We start from the raw sequence: 13,870 nt of genomic DNA, 5'->3' as shown, positions 1-13,870 counted from the left end.
TCATCTGTGGCGGGCGATCAGCACTGTCTCAGTGCTGTGGTTGGCTCAGAAACCTGATTGTGAGGTGTCAAGTAGGTGGTTTTGTTCCAGGCGTTCAGTGAATTGTTGGTTAATGGCTTTCTCGCAAACTTTGGCCGGATAAGGGAACAGGGAGATCAGATGGTAATTTCTGAGATCACTGGGGTCAGCGGAGGGTTTCTTTAGAAGAGGTCTGATCTCTGCTTTTTTCCAGCTGTCTGGAAGGATGCTGTGGAGAAGGAGGAATTGATGATTCTAGTGAGTTTGGTACTGATTGGGATGGTTCAGAGGTTGATGATTCATTGGGGGCAGTGGGTGCGCCTGAGGGGATGGAATACATGATGGCGGCAGTGGTCTGAATGGTGAGCAGGGACTAGCTGGTGATAATTTGGCTGGTGTGCATTTGTTAGTTGAGGTCTTTGAGGTTGAGAGACATGGGTTGAGGGTCTAAATTGTTGTAGATGGAGGCGATCTTGTTGTGGAACTATTCTGAGAGGGAGTCTCAGAGTTCTTGGGAGGGGTGGATGGTATTTTCTGTAGCTATTGGGTTGGAGAATTCCTTGACTGTTTTGAAGAGCTCCTTTGTGTGGTGGCCACCATGTTGATGCAGGCTGTGATGGCTGCTTTCTTGGATTACTTAATGCGTAGGTGGTAGTTACTGAAGGCTGCTTTACGGGCACCTCGTTCAGATTGGTTCCTTGTGGCGTGTCAACATTTCTCGAGTCTGTAGCATTCGCGCTTGATGGTTCTGAGTTCTGGGGTGTACCAGCTGGCGTGATTTGAGGATTTGCTGTGTTTTGCTGGTTTCAACATGCCGACTTTGTCGGTGCATTTGGTGATCCATGGGGAGAAGTTGGGGACGGCTTGGTCAAGGTCTGATGGTGCTTCAGTTTGGGTGGTGCTGAGTGTATGTCTCCACTGTGTCTCGGTTACCTTGCTCCAGCTGCGGTGGGAGGAGCTGTGATGCTCAGGGATGTCATGCTGAGTGTCGGAGATTATGAAGCAGATGATGACATGGTCGGTCCAGGCGAGATTTGTGGCATGGCTTAATTTGATTCTGTTGCTGGAGGTTAAGATGGCGTCAAGAGTGTGACTGGCTTTGTGCATGGATTAAAAAAACAGTTGGGTGAAGCCAATGTTGTTCAGGTTCTTGATGAGGGAGGTGGAGTTGGTGTTGTGGGGTCGTCGATGTGGAAATTAAGGTTGCTGAGTGGTAGGAGTCGATGGCTAGTGGTAAGATGATGTTAGAGATGGCATCCAAGGAGGCTGCCAAGGGCCCCGGAGGTCTCTGTACAAGGGTGCCTCTTATTGTGGTCTTGGCGTCGGTCTGTAGTTGGAAGTTGAGGTGTTCCATGAGAAGGATGGGGTCGTCATTGGTTACGGTGCATCGGATGGTTTCTCTGAAGATGATGGGAGTGTCCCCTTTGAGTTTGTTGGGGTGATCCCAGTGTATCATCTTGTAACCTTCGGGAGTTGTAGTGGTGATGTCAGGATTTGAGGAGGGGTTGAGCTAGTTCTCAGTGACAACATCCAAGGAGAGGGTGATGATGCAGATTTCCGTGGTGTGCTTGCAGATGGATCGGGTGTTAAACAGGATGCACTGGAGATGTTCCCAGTTGTTTGTGGTCTTCTGGGAGGAAGTGGTGGAGGGTTCTGTGCGAGCTGGCGGACCTGTGTTGCATATGAAGTGGCAGTGGCAGCAGGTGAAGAGTCCTTTGGTTGACTCCGGGGAGGACGTGTGGCAGCAGTTGATCCGGTGAATGGGGTCCAGGGCCCGGAGCTCCTTGGCAGTGTAGTGGTGGGTGGTGTGAGGGCCAGGGGCCCTGGTGCTTAGCGTCGTCCAGGTGCGGATGGGTGCAGACGGACTTGCCTTTGGCACTCCTTTGACGTGCCGTGCTACAGCGGCTAATAAATAGGTACTGGGGGAGAGCAGAGCGCTGGGTGGCGGGAGGCAGGAAACAGCAGGAGGAGTGAAATGGGGAAGAGAGGAGAAGGAGCAGAAAAGGCAAGCAGGACCAAAATTTGCAGGAAAGAGTGAAAATGGGGCAGACAAATTAACATAAAAGAGGGAAAAACAGTAGAAAAGCAGAACAAAGGTGAAAAAGGAGTAAAAAACGAGCAGAAAACAGGAGAAAAAGTGCAGAAATACGACCAGAGCAGAGGCAAAAAGGAGCAGACAAATCAGTAGAAACCAGTCAGAAGGTTGGCAGTGGGAAAGCTGGACAGGAGACGGACACAGGGAGAGCTAGCCCGAGGACCTGCTCAATGGGGTCGTGCTGCAGCCTCCATTAAGTGAGTCCCTGGAGGGGCATTGGGTGGTGGGAGACAGGAAATGACATGAGGACGTAAATGGGGAAGAGAGGAGAAGGAGCAGAAAAGGCAAGCAGGTCAAACAGTCATGACTCATGGGAGGGAAAAGGGGTGGGGCGGCGCAGTGCGTGGTGGGGGAATTAAAAAAATATATAATAGTTTTTAAAAACTTACCTTTCTCGTTGCGCCGTTGCGGTCTGCTCATCTGGCTGCCAGAAGTTGCAGGCACAGGCTCCCAGCCTGCCCTGCGGCCAATCCTAAAGCTGCATGAAAGCAGCGTTAGGATTGGACAGAGCACCCTGGCTGGGCGTTCCAAGGCAGATTGGAAGTCTCTGCCTGCTGGCTCCAGCTGGGTTGGAGAGATCCTAGTGCACATGTGAGTTTGGCTGGCCCGAGATGGCCGGCTAAACATACATGCACACTGTGGGATGTGCTGTGCACTCCCCCTAGGTCGCTGTCACTCCCCATGGCCCACCCCTTTTTCAACAAAACCATAATAATCATAGTTTATTATGGTTTTGTTGTAAAGGTTTTGCAGCAGCTGCTGCTTGAGAGTGGTGATGCTCCTCTGCCACAGCGCAGAAGCCGCCCCTGAATGCAAAAACAAGCAGAAAAGAGTGAAAAATGTGCAGAAAATGAGCAGAAAAGAGTGAAAACAGAGCCGAAAAATTAGCAGAACAGAGGAGAAAAGGAGCAGACAAGAGAGCGGAAATCAGGTAGCAAAGGGTGACAGGGGGCAAGCTGGACAGGAGACTTTAACAGGGGGAGCTGGCAGGAGGACCTGATCAGTGGAGTTGTGCTCCGGCCTCCATTAAGTAGGTCCTAGTGGAGGGCAGGGCACTGGGTGGCAGGAGGTGGAAAATGGCAGGAAGAGAGGAGAAAGAGCAGAAAAGGCAAGCAGGGCAAAAATGAACAGGAGTGAAAACAAAGCAGAAAACACTCAGAAACGAAGGGAAAAAGAAGCAGAAAATGAGCAGAAAAGAGTGAAAACAGATCAGAAAAACGAGCGGAATAGAGGAAAAAAGGAGCAAACAAAAGAGCAGAAACAAGGTAGCAGAGAGTGGCAGTGGGTAAGCTGGATAGGAGAATGTCACAAGGGAAACTGGCATGAGGACCTGCTCCAGAAAAATAATGTTTGAGTTTTGGAGGTTCTGTAATATGACCTCCTTCAAATACGCATCCAGGAGCAATAAATATGTTTATTATGAAACATGAATACAGTTTAAACTAAAGTATCTGGTATTTGAAGTTTATGTAGTACATACAGATCATTTCCTCTAATGCTTTTTCTTTAAACAGGTATACAATGCATAAAGCTTTTTCTTAGCACTTTGCCTGCAGTGTATTTCATGTATACCTGTGTGTCCCTGGTGCACAGAACCCTTTGGATCCTGGTCCACATAGGTAAAGCCAACTAATTAAATGGCGAAAAATACTGACACTCTTTACACTCTATACCCTCTGAGGTTTCATTGATCCATGACATTTGAATCCCAATCCTGGTCAGAACACAAACAAATATGATAAAAATATTTGAGACTTCCAGGCCCACAGTACTTAGTAAGCAACAGCTGAACTGGAGACCATGCACACTCCACGTGTCATGAATTTTTGTTTCATCACATCCTGTGCTAGAGAATACTAACCGACATCCACATGATAGGATTTACTGAAAGGTACAATGATGTCATAATGGTGTCTCCTGGAAAAATCAAACTGGATTTGTCTGATGCTGAGGACAATAGTCATGACTAAAGGACAGAAATACTCATCAGTAAACATGTTCATCTATAGCCATTGATTCTTAGAGACATTTCAGTAAAATGGTCTGTTTTGTGAAGGAGTTGTGACATGTTAGGAGAACATCTACATGTCCCCATTGTTGTTAGTGGTGTGCAGTACTGCAGTAGTCATTGAATCATGTTACATTGATTTCTTGAAACTTTGTTTTGCAGCCAGTACACTATGAAGAGAAGGACTGGTGTGAGGAGCAGTATTCAGGTGGATGTTACACGTGTTACTTTCCACCAGGAATCATGACTCAGTTTGGAAGGTATGGTGATTTAGATTCCATTGTGCCCTAATCACGAAGAGAAATTTGCGTGTGTACATCTCCTCATGTGTGGAGTTACATATACACCTAGGAGTAAACCTAATCGTGGATGGAATACATCATTTATGTGTCTAGATTTTCACATAAATGAAGACTCCTGGGACTGTATTTACATTTATGAGTGAAAAGTTTCAGTAAATAATTTTCCACATTTGTACAGATATGTGCAGATAATTATAAATGAATAAAACATACATATTTTAATGAAAATTCATTAAACACATTTACCTTACTCCTATTTACCTATGACTTCCACAGTAACAGCACTCCTCCATTAAAACCTACGTATGAACACATTTTACATTATTTTTAATTTGTATTTAATTATGTGTAATGAAATAAATAAATTAGAATGTTAATTTCTCCTCCCCATACCTTGTAGTATAATTTGTGTTGAGCCTTGAATGGAAGTTATGTATAATTTTATTTGTGAATATTTTACTTTCAAATAAATTATAATTTACAAAATGTTGCATTACATTGTTATGTATGTTAAAATTACATTTTTTGAATATTAAAAACATTTTTAAATTGAACTTCATTTTAATACAGTTTTATTTAAAATTTTACTTTCAAATTTTATTTCATAGGGTTCCCTACATGTTAGTGTTAGTCCCTGTCTTCATTAATTTCTATGGAAGCGTGGTGCAGTACGAGTAGTTAGCCATGTGTGGCACTAGACTGGGCTGGAGTGCACGTAAGCCTGTTTTATTGACAATAGATGTGTAAATACTCAAGCCCAGCCTTAGATTAAATCTATTGCAATAGATTTAAATGTGCATTTTTGTAAATTTCAATGTTCTTACTCTTAAGTGGGTGTGTGTTTGCATTAGCATGTCCCTCCATAAACCCCTTCTTTCACTTGTCTTAACCCTACCCATTTTGTATTAATTATTTCCCATGTCCCCCATTCCTCTGGTCTCTTCCACGTTTACTACTAATTTCTGCATGTAATATGTAGGAAATCTCCACTAGAGCATAAATCACCCATCAGAAACAATAGAAGAGGCAGATATTCCTCCCAGAGGTCTGTGAAATGCATTTAGAGTACATAAGGTAGCATTACTTGACATACACCAACTAGCTTTTTGAATTGGCCCCATACCTTTTACATTGTTTAACAACAACTACAGTAAACTGATTGTAACCATTTATTAAAGTGGTTCTTGAAATATTTAACTATTGTTTACTTGGGTTGGAGAGATTTAAAGTGTGCATGTCAGTCTAGCCCTCGCAAGACAGCCAGCCAAAATGACATGCACACTTTAAACTTCTGTCACCACTCCTCTCTGCTGCCAATCTGCAGCAATGGCCCTGCCCTGCCCTTGCAGCTCGGTCTCCCAGAGTAAAAAATTAAATGGTAATAAACATAGTTTATAATCATTTTATTTTTCACTTTTGCTGCCTAGGCGGGTCAACGCTCATTTGCCCATATGGAGCAGCCACCGCTGGGTGTAACACCCCAAACAACCCTCCTGAAGCTCTGCCCCCAATACAGATTTGTCAATGAATGCCAAACTAATTAGCAAATCAAAAACATCTCTCAATGGAAACTGCACCTACCTAATTCATGCCTTCATTTGTAACTGCGGTATGTCACAATTTTAAAAAAAATCTGATTTTGATTCTAAAATGCAGTTTTACTGAGTTGAATTAGTTATACATTTTTACTTTATTCTGTACTGAGCTTCCTCCTAAGAATCTAAACGTGATAGTTTCTGTATTTTTCCCTCAGTGACCTTTTTGTCCCCAATATAGCTCAGATCACGTTTTCTTTTCATTTTATGATTGTTTTCTTCAGTCGTCACAATTGTACCTTATTTTACTTTTCTTGTATACGTAGTCATGCTTGCGTCATGACCTTCTGATAGCTGCTCCCTTCTTTAAATGTTCACTTCAGTTGTTTACACTAAAAAGTACATGGGATGTTTTGATAAAATGTGACTGTGCAATACATTCTCTAAAACAATACTTACCCTTTTTTTACATTGACACGTTATTTTAAAGGGTAATTCGTGAGCCTGTTGGCCGAATATACTTTGCTGGCACAGAAACAGCTACACAGTGGAGTGGCTACATGGAAGGTGCAGTTCAAGCCGGAGAACGAGCAGCGAGAGAGGTACTGAAATATCACAATTGCTCAGAATGGGGTTGACTTTTTCAATTCCTTTTCTCTAAAAAGCAATATCTACATACTTCATTTTCAAAGAGATTTGGCTGAGAGCGTGAAACCTGCACAGCAACCAGGAACCAGACGGCGAGTTGAAGCATGGCTGCCCTCTGAAATTAGAGTGTGAGAGTGAATGAGATGCTAATACAGGTAGTGACTATTTCGGTCACTGAGTAAGTCAGCTTGACAAGAATTCCACTTGTCAGAAATCGCCAAATCAATCCATCTGATTGGAGGAGACGTCCGGCATCGCGCTAGCTCACTGGGTCTACACCAAGCATTCGTGAATACACGGAGATCCTTGCTGAGGTCTCTAGGGCCCAGAAGTCTCTGAGACAATCCACCTTACAGAAGGAAGGTTAGGTATACAAAAGTCTCACTGGGCCTTTTTTATGGTGAGGCCTAACTCAGCCTGAGGGCAAAGCAGGGCCAACACAGAAGGTGCGTCTTCAGCCTCTCACATTAATCAGCCAGTCTGTGAGTTTACTTTTAATTCCAGTATCAAAAGAGGCAGAGAACTCCAATTTTCCTGGTTTGTGTAATTGTTATTTTGATTTTTATTAAATAGATTTCTTCAGAACATATCTTCGATACTTGTTTCAGTATCAGCCAAAACAGCTAACATGTTGCGCTACAAAATGCTGCTTTCTAAGGATTATTAGAAAATGCCAAGTTTTATAACATCTAAAGAGGTTTGACTATAACTAAAATTAAAAAAAAAAAATCTCACTACATCAGGACAGTACAAACCACTGCGTTTTATACAAAAACACAAATAAAAACACTTTATTAAAGTGTGCGTTCTTCCAGTTCTGATGCGTGACCATGAAAATCCCAAAGGAGGGTGCTGAAAACTACAGACCCATCTATTGACACAAGGCAGTTTCATATTGTAGAGATATAAATTCCATAGCGCAACAGAACCAAAGAACCAGACCCGGTTAATGGTCGTAGTGCATAATTCAGTATTTGTCTTATCTTTACATCCCAAATTAAATAGTGAGCAGATAGTGTCACGTAAAAAACGGTAAAGACAAATGTCAACACATACATATTTAATTGTGGGCAATACGTTGGAAAAAAATCTAATCTCCATGATATTAAGCCCCAAAATCCCTTTTTAGCCAGGAATCATGCTCTACCTAATAATTGTGCGGGGTTAAGGCAATTGCAGTATTAAGAATGTGGATGATAAATGAATAACCTAATAGAATATTTCCATTTCAAATTATTTCTCAACTTGAACCAAATAAACTTTCGAGAATAAACTATGGTGTGTTCGTCTTGCCCAACCATTCATTTATGAGAGTCCTCAGCTTGAAGTGGGTATCTCGAATTTCCACAGCTAATTAATACAGAATGTTGAACTCACTTTTTATGTAATATTATATTGCTCTTAAGCTTGGATGTTAAACTGACAGTCTGTAAGAACTTTCGAATTGCGGTTTAACATTTCTTTTTTAACGGCTACAGTGAAATTTGATATAGTCTAACTACTTACATATTTATTTCAGATACTGTGCAGCATGGGGAAAATCTCGAAGGGGGAAATCTGGAAACCAGAGCCAGAGTCAGTGGTAGGTATCCCTACATGTCATATTTAACCCCTTTACACAATGAATTCAACAGTGCACAAATCTGATTTTAACAGTGAACTACTAGCCAATAATGACCATCAGATGTGGCAGAGTGCATGCCTACTGGAACACATTTCACATTTTTTAAATCACTATTGCAGCAAAAGGTGCAAGATATGCTTAAATCACCCTGAGCTTGTTGTGCAGTTCTGAGTAGGTATTAAGGACGTTATTTAGGGTTTAGAAGACAGCATACTCTTTCAAAATGTGGCGTATATCCGGTCTGTCATATTAGGATGGATGGGGTACCCAACACATTTGTGCAGTGGTGTAACAAAGCGTCCCACAGCATCCGCAATGTGGGGGGGGGGGTGAGCTCCAGGGGCCCCCCTCAGCACAGCACAGTACACTGTGCACAGGCGGCAGGCCTCTGACTAGTCGAGATGGGAGGTTCCACCTCCAGGTACTTTGCAGGGGGGGGCTTCATCAAGGTTTGTTACGTTATGGCATTTGTGAAGGAGGACCCATCTGCCAAACGTAGATAAGGCCCTAGATCTTGGCACTGCCTACATTCCAGGGGCACAACTACCTCCCATATCACTGACAAGGAAACTGCAGTTGCAGATGTGACACAGACAGGCACCTATGAACATAGACATAACAGCCAACACACATGCAGGCACATTGAAAATCACAAAATTCAGGATATATGCACAGGTAATTTCTTCCCCTCTTAGATTCCTTCCTATCTTACTTTTCCTTCCCTTCTTTTCCTCCTCCCTGTTGGAAATGGCGTCTCTCGTTGGCAGTCAGTTTGCACTCTAAGCAGGGACCCTCACTCTAGTCAGGACAAGGGAGATACACAGATCACATAACCCCTGCTCACCACCTTGGTAGCTTGGCACAAGCAGTCAGGCTTATCTCCGAGGCAATGTGTTAGGTATTTGTACAAACACACACAGTAACACAGTGAAAACACCACAAAGGGACTCCACACCAGTGTAGAAAAATAGCCAATATTTATCTAAATCAAACAAGACTAAAAGGCCAAAAATCCAACGTACACAAGCAAAGATATGAATGTTTAAAATAAAAAGCATCTTAATCCATAGAAATCAATGGATATGTTTCATTAATACAAAGTACCTGGTATGCTTAAAAAATGAAGCAGCAAGGGTGACGGTGCATCAAAAAAACCAAGCAATGCGTCGATTCTTACTCGCAAGTGAGATCATGCGTCGATTCTTTACTTGCACCGGAGGGCATGCACCGATTCTGGGTGCCCAGCCTTGGGTCCTTGCGGGTATGTTGAAGACTTTGATGCCCATGATCTGTGGATGGAAAATTCCGACGCACTGTGGGAAGAGTCCGCAGTAAGAACAGGCGCTATGTAGTTTCTCCAGCCGCGAGGCAGGTTCTACGTTGAATTTTCATCCACGGGATGGGGTGTGCGTCGATTTTTCTGATACAGGTGTACATCGATTTTCCCCCACAGGTTACTAACTTCCACTTCTAATGGCAAGTCAGTACTCCCAGCAGAATAGCCCAGGCACTGGCAAATTAAGTCTTTGATGTCCCTGAGACTTCAGAACAGGGGGAAAGCTCAGTCCAAGCCCTTGGAGAAACTTCACAAGCAGGAGTTCAGAATGCAAAGTTCAGTTCGTTCCCTCTTCTGGCAGAAGCAGCAGCAGCAGCAGCAGGCCAGCACAGCAAAGCAACAGACAAAGTGGCGGGTCCTCCTCAAGCATCAAGCTATTCTTCTTGGCAGAGGTTCATCTTAATCCAGAAGTAATCGGAAAATCTGGGGTTTTGGGTCCAAAGACGAAAGAAAAATAATTGGGCACTTTTTGCCACGAGACCCCTCTATGTGTCCTATTCTATGGGGTCAGCGTACCTGTATCCTGACCCCTTATGTGTTTTCCCTCTCCTCTTTTCCCACCTCGAACCCATGCAACAAACAAAATGGCAGCTGCAACTTTTCTGTCCGGTTGCTGTCAGCCAATCAGATTCTTCCTGTGGCGCGTGGATCTGCTGATCGACCCACAGGGATCCACGTCCCTATATATCTATATTATTTGGCCTTGAATTACTCCAAAACTACTGTACAGATTTACACCAGATCACAAAATGTGTGATCAGCCTAACAGAATCTACCTTCGTGCCAAATTTGGTGTAATTCTGTTCAGTGGTTCGGGCTGTAGACGTGTCTAAAGGTCCTGTGAAAAAATGAACGGGGAAAACTCCTTTTGGAACCCCCATTTTTCTCTGCCCCCGCTTGACAGATCACCCTGAAACTTCCAAGACAGTAGCAGAACTTAACAAAGTATATGTTTTGAACATTTTGTGAAAATTCATCAAACGGCGCCAAAGACATTAGCAAAACTAAAAACATTTTTTTTATAGAAACTAGGGGCCAGACGTAGCAAACGTTTTTACCCATTCTGTGTCTCTGGGAAAAAGTGTCCGTACATATGGCCTAGGTCCTTACAATAACTACCCAGTGACGAGAGAGAGAGTGTGAGAGAGAGCTATATATATAGATAGATATATAGTCATATAGTTATATCTCCAAGCAAGGAACTCCCACACAATAAGCGGAGGAGGCACTTGAGGACATGCATGTTTCTGATGTAGCCATAATAAACAGATAAACGTCGTCAAGTGCCGGCCTCCACTATTTGAGTGGGAGTTCCTTGGATGTTGTGGTGTGGAGTGGGAAGCACCATTATGGCACCTCCAGCATTTTGGAAGGAGACTGGCAGCCGCATGTGTTTGGAAAATAAATATATAGGGCTTTGGAAGATTTTTCCCCAAAATATATATGTGTGTGTATATTTGTAAATAAACACATATATATATATATATATATACATATATATAAAAAACACAATAGTGCATTCCAAAATATGACACTGCAAAACAATGCATTGTAAATTGCAACTTGTTGTGAAAATCATTGGAAAAGGCATGTGTTGTAAACAATATGTTTTATAATGTCTGATGGGTGGGACCTAGGTTCCAACACCAGCTCTAGGTGAAGTACTTTTCTATGTAGCGGCCTAGAGATGGGATGGACTATTAGTCCAAAAAAGGACCTTATGTGGAGTCACTTCCAATAGAGCAACTTTGGCAGAGTACAATTTCAACACTGGACCCTGGACTCTGGATGGATTACTGTGTCAGCATAGGGCCCTAGGTGGAATTCCAACAAGGGAACCTGGACCTTGGTTGAGTTCTATTCCAAACATGACTGTGAATGGAGTTCCATTCCAGTGCCAAAAATGGGTGGATTACTGCTTGTTGCAGCACGGGACTGGGACTGGGACTGGGACTGAGAAGTAGTATTCCAACACAACAAGCAAGATTGAATTCTGTTCTAAGACAGGTCCTATGGCCAATTGTAACACTTGACCTACAACCTTGGGTAGAGTGTTCTGTATAAAGAAAATATGGGCCCCAAAACCTGCAGGGGAGTAATTTCTAACACAGGAAACTGAGTGCAGTACTATTGCAGCACATGAACCATAATGGAATACAATTCTTTTACAGGACCCAGAAACCTAAGTTGAGTATTATACCAACCACCAGATCTTGGTAAACTTCTGTTGGAGCACAGGCCTTTGGTGGAGTATTTTATAGTAGAATACCCTGTACATCCACTCTTGCACTTCATGCATACAAGATAACCCACTAAGGTAAACCAAAATGGACCTAATTTTCGTGTTTTGTAGAAAACTGTTTATATGGCTAGCTTCAAAACCTCAGAAAGCTACAGTTGTACATAATTTTGGTAGAGCCATATCTGTCTTTTTAGTCAAATAACTTGGTGTCTAAAGTCTAATAGTAGCTATCTTTTCTCAGGACGTGCCGGCGCTGCCCTTCCCTACAACATTTTGGGAGAGGAACCTTCCATCGGTGCAGGGCCTACTGAAGTTCTGTGGATTTTCTCTTGTTGTGACTTCAGCTGCCGTTGTCGGACTCCTAGCTCACAAAAGGGGGATATTGGTTAGAAACTGAAGACGCTCCTTGATTTGCTGTACAAAAAGGTCTACGGTTTTAAAAGCCACCCTAGCCACTCAAAATGATGCAGCCAACGCAAAATAGCTTGTGCCTAGGTAATTGGTGTTAAAAACAATTGCGTGTGTTCAAATGTTTGGGTGGAACGTAATTAACAAGTCAAAGTGAAATTTGCTTTCAAGCTATGTATCAAAGAATCCTTTTCTTCAGAATTCAATACATTTGTTTCTTTGGTCATAATACAGTGTGAACATTTTTAAGAGCAAAACCTTAATTGGGTCAGGGGTTGCACACTACATGACGCCAGCATTGAACAAATTAACTCTGTACTGTGTTTATCAATAAATTAATTATCTGTGCACATTTAGTAATTCGAAAAAAGACTGTTCTTGTGTCTCTCTTACTCCATTCATTTGAATGGCTTGACATCAGGGGATAGCTTATTCACTGAGACTTGGGGGAGTTGTGAACCTCTAATGTCTCAACTAAAAAGCAATGTGCTGCAGGGAGGGGTGAGATTACTGAGGTTCAGGATGGATTATTTTCATGAGGGACAGGATCAGTACTGATTTGCATTAGCTAGACCTCTGACTGGAGTGGCACAGTGGGTGAAAAACAATGGATTGAAATGCTACCCTGAGCAATTGCCACTGGTTAAACTATTTGCAAACATTCATCTTTTGGATGTTTGATTGTCAGTAGTATGCCTGTAAATGTGAGACTGGCAGAGGTTTCCAAGACTATTACTGCCAATGTTGTTAATTCAAAAAATAGTCAATTTGCACTAATTCAAGGAGTATCTTTATGGGTGCAGATTTACTACTTTTTTGGTAAACCAGCCACTATATATGTTGAAGATCCCAATCAAAAAAATGAACAAATTAAAACCTTTTAATGAAATGAGAATGACAAGAAAAAGCAATACAAACAGAACATCTGAATCAGGTCCTCAGCCCGAACTACTAGAGCAAGGATGCATTTGAAAGATGTCACACCTCTGAAGCTACGCCTATGACCGTCCCACTTGGGCATGGTAGTACTCCCAGGAAACTCATGACTATGGTCACCTACAACACAACAGCCTGGAGTCCCTGCCCTGGGAACACTTATTTTAAATGTATTTTCACTACACTCACTCTTCTTCGTCTCTGCTACAGAAGCCTTAATGGTAGAGTTGTCAAATCTATGCATGTGGGCAGGGCTTCATGTATGTAGTCCTTGCCATTTACAAATCATTTAATAAAGGGATTGGCGGCCCTATGTACTGTGCCAAAATCGCAAATTGAGGAGGGTATACTGGGGAGCCATCAGTCTGGCTTGGCTCTAAGAGACTGTGCCCAAGTCAATCCATGAACACAATTGGCATGAATATCAAGCAAAAAACATAATGTAAAAATATGATATTCTCTTCAAAATTCAAAACATTGTGTTTCTTCAACACGCGGAAGTGTTTCAACTTAGTACATCAGGTTATATCACAACATAGTCAGACATTTATTAAAAGTGGTAGGGGCATATTTAAGAAAAGTAGTGGTGCACACAGTGCAGCACCAATTTTCTTGCACCCCATAGCGCCCCCCTAACACCACCATGTGTGCTACGATTCTAAGATACAGTGCACCATGGCGGTAGTTATGGGACTAGCGTAAAAATGTTTGACATTAG

General features: G+C 42.6%; 1 protein-coding gene across 1 annotated transcript in view; it reads left to right on the top strand.

The window, feature by feature from the left end:
* The window catches only part of LOC138249944 (amine oxidase [flavin-containing] A-like), a 468,327-nt gene extending 455,748 nt beyond the window's left edge, over positions 1–12,579 (top strand). Inside the window, exons 12-15 of the mRNA XM_069204200.1 lie at positions 4,284–4,381; positions 6,449–6,560; positions 8,126–8,188; positions 12,050–12,579. Coding sequence (XP_069060301.1) covers positions 4,284–4,381; positions 6,449–6,560; positions 8,126–8,188; positions 12,050–12,205 — 429 coding nt within the window. The 3' untranslated portion in view covers positions 12,206–12,579. The remainder of the gene's footprint in view (positions 1–4,283; positions 4,382–6,448; positions 6,561–8,125; positions 8,189–12,049) is intronic.
* Positions 12,580–13,870: the final 1,291 nt, after the last annotated feature.

Source organism: Pleurodeles waltl, chromosome 8 (genome assembly GCF_031143425.1).
Source record: "Pleurodeles waltl isolate 20211129_DDA chromosome 8, aPleWal1.hap1.20221129, whole genome shotgun sequence".
NCBI lineage: Eukaryota > Metazoa > Chordata > Amphibia > Caudata > Salamandridae > Pleurodeles > Pleurodeles waltl.
The sequence above is the reverse complement of the archived record's forward strand: the minus strand, read 5'-3'. Positions and strand labels throughout refer to the sequence as shown.